Source organism: Musa acuminata, chromosome BXJ3-9 (genome assembly GCF_036884655.1).
Source record: "Musa acuminata AAA Group cultivar baxijiao chromosome BXJ3-9, Cavendish_Baxijiao_AAA, whole genome shotgun sequence".
NCBI classification, from domain to species: Eukaryota; Viridiplantae; Streptophyta; class Magnoliopsida; order Zingiberales; family Musaceae; genus Musa; species Musa acuminata.
In genome coordinates, this window is record NC_088357.1 from 10,276,168 (window position 1) to 10,280,631 (window position 4,464).

At 41.3% G+C, this 4,464-nt stretch overlaps 1 protein-coding gene across 1 annotated transcript; it reads right to left on the bottom strand.

Moving 5' to 3' along the window:
- Positions 1–350: 350 nt before the first annotated feature.
- Positions 351–2,326, bottom strand: LOC135650056 (auxin efflux carrier component 1a-like). Its single transcript, XM_065169144.1, has 6 exons — positions 1,453–2,326; positions 1,157–1,373; positions 987–1,072; positions 723–880; positions 518–594; positions 351–420 (listed from the first exon to the last, which is right to left on the bottom strand). Exons 1-6 carry the CDS (start codon positions 2,324–2,326, stop codon positions 351–353), a joined length of 1,482 nt encoding a protein of 493 aa, XP_065025216.1.
- Between the last annotated feature and the right edge of the window lie 2,138 nt (positions 2,327–4,464).

Below are 4,464 nucleotides of genomic sequence, written 5' to 3' on the forward strand. Positions count from 1 at the left end.
TACTTTTGAAAATAAGAAGTTAATTAGGAACACTCACTTCTTATTTCGACTTTAGGAAGCAAAAGAAGAAAATAATAGAAGAGACTAGGAGTACTTCTATATGCAATGTTTTTGATTGATCTAAGAGTTCATATTTATATTGATCAAAGGATAAAAATATAATTTTTTTAAAATAAAAAAAATACCATATCGCAATAAATCTTTCACCCTCATATATTTATTCCAATCTAAATTTTTTATCTAATCTTAATTATTTTAATTAATCTTATAATAAATGAAGAGTAATTTTACAACAGAATATCTCAAAATAACTTTATTCTGGCCTGTGGGGATAACCGTGCCTTCTTCCATCACACTAGACCAACTATAACGTAATACACCAATGTAATGGGCAGCGCAATTATCATCCCAAATATCACCCTGTGACAAGTGGAACACCAATCAGTCACGCACAGTAGAGTCTATGGCCAAAGCTCTCATGGCAGAAAGAACAAAACGTGGGCAGAGATGGACTCACGCTGTGCTGAGGATCTCAGCATGCAGGTTGTACTCCTCTGCGAACACAAAGGGGACAATGCCTTGAGGGAGCGCCGCCTGCCGCCGTTCCAACATCCGAGAAATGCAGATCGTTCATAAGGTCAAACGAGTCGCAAAACTTAAGACGAGAGAGCGAGCTTGGGATGGGATGGGGTGTTGAGAACCGGTTAGGAATAGAATAATACCTGCACAATGGCGATGCGCAGGAGCTCGCCGCGGATGCCCACGGCAAAGGAGGCGATAGCCATGAAAGCAGGCCCTGCTAAGAATCTGATGGCCATGGCAATAGCTGCTGCCAAATTCCCACATGCTATGATCCTCGGCTGCAGCCCCATGAACAGCCCTGACCAACCCCAAACAAAGGAACCCCGTTAGTAGAACGATCCTCCATACCTAAAAAGAGCCAGTGATTGGCACGGGAGGGAGGGGTCGGATGAGTTACTACTGACCGAGGCTGAACATAGCCATTCCTAGGCCTGTGTCCGACATGATGGAGATGGATTTCGCCACAATCACAGGCATGTTAACGTGCAATCTACAGCACCAACAGCAAGAAAAGATTAAGACGTATCAAACAGTCGTGCTCGTTACTTGAAGGAGCGGGAGTGGTATGAGTTACTTGAAGGAGACGAGCGACCAGGCGAGGCCGATCAGGCTGGCGTAGTTGTTGGGGTTACGGATCAGCTTCCTCCACACCACGACGAGGATCAGCTTCGTCATCACGCTCGCCGGCGGCATTGTCGTCGGCACTATCGTGAGCGCGCCAATGGCCGCCTCTTGGACCATCTCGTCGCCGTCTTGGGGCCCGCTCTCCTGGTTCTCCTTCCGCCCGTCCGCTAATAGAATTGACCACAATCAAATCTCGGTAAGGAAAACATCAAAGAACGAGGAAAGTAGTGAGTGGTCGGTTAGTACTTTGGCGCGGAGGAACTTCCACTCGGATTTCTTGAATTTCCGATGGACCGGCGACGGGGAACACAACGGAGAATGACGATCTGCGTGGTTGGACGTCGGCGTTGTTGAAGCTGGAGCCTCGGGGCGTGAGGTTCTTGGACGACCGCCTCGAGTGGATCTCGGGGTTGGTGAGGTTGGACGAGAAGCGCATGGCGTCGGAGAACTCCATGGACCGCCGCGAGAGGCTGCCCGACAGCGACGAGCTCGACTTGCGCACATTGACGTGGATCTTGCCGTCCTCCCTGATCGTGCTCTCCGTCTCCAGCATGTCACGGTGTCCGTCCAACGACGTGACGTCGGGGTCCACGGTGACGGACGCGACGTCCCCGGCGTTGACCGGGAACTTCTCCGCGATCAGCAACCGGCCGGCCCGGTACTCGAGCAGCAACAGCATGAGGGTGTACCAGATGATGCACTGCAGCACCACGATCTGGACCATGAGGCTGCCGGAGTACTCCCCGTACATGCCCTCGAGCAGCGGGATGCCCATGACGAGGGTGTTGGGCAGGGTGGCCAGGGAGAAGATGGTGATGGCCCAATCGAGTGACATGCGGCGGCTGAGATTGCTCCAGACGGCCAAAATGACGAGCACGATAACCTTGGACAACGTGTCAGCGCCGATGAACCGATAATTCATGTTATAAGGATCGTTGCCGGCGATGAAGTGGAACGACAAGAGCGGCACCGCAAAGAGCGCCACGAAGCGATTGATCCCTGCGCACTGGTCCGGCGTGAAGATCTTCCACCACTTCACCGACAAGTACGCCAGTATCATAGCCACGTACAACGGCACCATGCCCGTCATCACATGGTAGAAGTCCGTACCAGTAATCATCTTCTCCTGCTTCCTCTTCTTCTTCTTCTTCTTCTTCTTCTTCTTCTTCTTCTTCTTCTTCTTCTTCTTCTTCTTCTTCTTCTTCTTCTTCTTCTTCTTCGATCTCTGTGTCTTCTCGGTGTGTCAAGAACACAAGTCGCATGAAACCGTTGATACGTAGATTCGTTTTAATATATTCCAATGGGAGATCAAACATTTTGACATGTCGATTAGCAAATCATAGCAGATATGCATAGATTTCATCGGTTTGGGAAGCTGAAACGTCCAACTTTTTTGTGCTTACTATTTTTTTGACTGTTATGGGGAGGTTAATGGGATCTCTTATTATTTAGAGAGAAAAAAAGAAAGGAGAAGGGAAGGTCCAAACACAAAGTGATCATAGAATATGGACTGATCAATTTAAGTCGACAAATGTTTTTTATGAGTTTGAGAATTAATTACTATAAAGCATTCGAAATTTGAGATGCATGAAGAGTATTTAATCTATGTTTTAATTGGTAGAATTTTATGAATTGCAGATTTAGTTAATGGCACGCTGTCGATATTTGTCATGTATTCAATCTACGTTTTAATCGATAGACTTTCTATGAATTTTGGAATTAATTAATGGTACAACATTTTTTATGCATGATAAAATTTAGAATTTCTTATGGCAAATTTTAATTAGATTCCATATCTTTTTATTGATCGGTTAATTAATTTAAATCATGTCAATTATTTTGTTTGATGCTTATATTTGTCAGATTGAATTTAATTGATTGATTATGCAACATATTACAAGATTGTTAATTAATTGTTTAAATAAATATTCATTTATTGTGGCATAAAAAAATCAAACATATTGAAATGCTAAGGTAAAGAGTAAAGGAAAAACCGAATATTATATGCTTGTGGACTTTTACCATGGTAGGTGACGATGATTTCGACTTATATGCATGGGTGAAGTGCCGGAAGATCGTCGTCATGTTGAGCCAATGCTCCGGGATCAACCATTTTTGTGGCGCTCTAAGATGCATCTCTTGTCTCCCCGCATGTATCTGACCATGACCGGCGGATTCGTCTCCCACGGACCGTCGTCGTCGGATATGATGTTGGACGACAGGAGCGCCATGAATCAGTTAATACTGGAGCAGCACCATCTTCCTAACACTTCATCGACGCACCAAGCTCATCATCCCATGGTGGGAGTGGGGAAGCATGATCATCTCATCTTACGTAACCTTCTTCATCCGCTTATATGCCTTCTTGGCGTGCAAAGAACATTGATAGCTTGCACGGAAAAACCATAGCAGTAGATTCATTTGAATATATTGTTAGGGATATGAATTGTTTAGCACATATATTAGCGAATCATAGCAAATATGCATAGATTTCAAGCGTTTGGGGAAACGAAGCTTCTGTTTTTTTTTTTTTTTTTTTTTTTTGTACTTTTGTTTTGTTTTTATTATTTTTTTTTGTACTTTTATTTTAATCGAACGACACCCATATATTTATTTCCACTTAGGACACTTCTTTTTTTACTTGGATGAAAAAGGACCTCTGACTTTTACATAAATGACTTGATTACATATGCTATTTAGAGAATTTTAATTTTGATAAATATTTATCATAATTTTTTAAAAATATAAAAAGATATTAATAATCCTCCAATCATGTCCTAGTGATTCCATAAAATTTTAAGTTGGTTTAATTGAAGTTGACTAAGTTACAGTAATTGAATTAGGTTATACTTGACCATACAACCTATTCAAAAAACTATAATTTTGATAATTAATTATCATAAAATATTTTTAAAAATAGTGATTATGTGAAACTTTGAGTTAGTTTAGCAGAAGTTGACATACTTATACTCAAAATTGAATTAAGTTATGTTTGACTATAAAAAATATTCAAAAAAATCTCTAACCTTAATAATTAATTATAATAAAACCGTATAAAAATAAAAGAGAGTACTAATCATCTTAGAATCATAGCTAAGTAGTTTAGGAAAAGTTTGAATTAGTTTAATAAAAATTAACCATGTTACACTTGATCATAAACATATAAAAATTAATTAATTAAAGAAATAATATTAATCATCTTAGAACTATTATTAGTAGTTTTGTGGAAGCAATGGTTGGTTTGGTTAAGTTAATAAA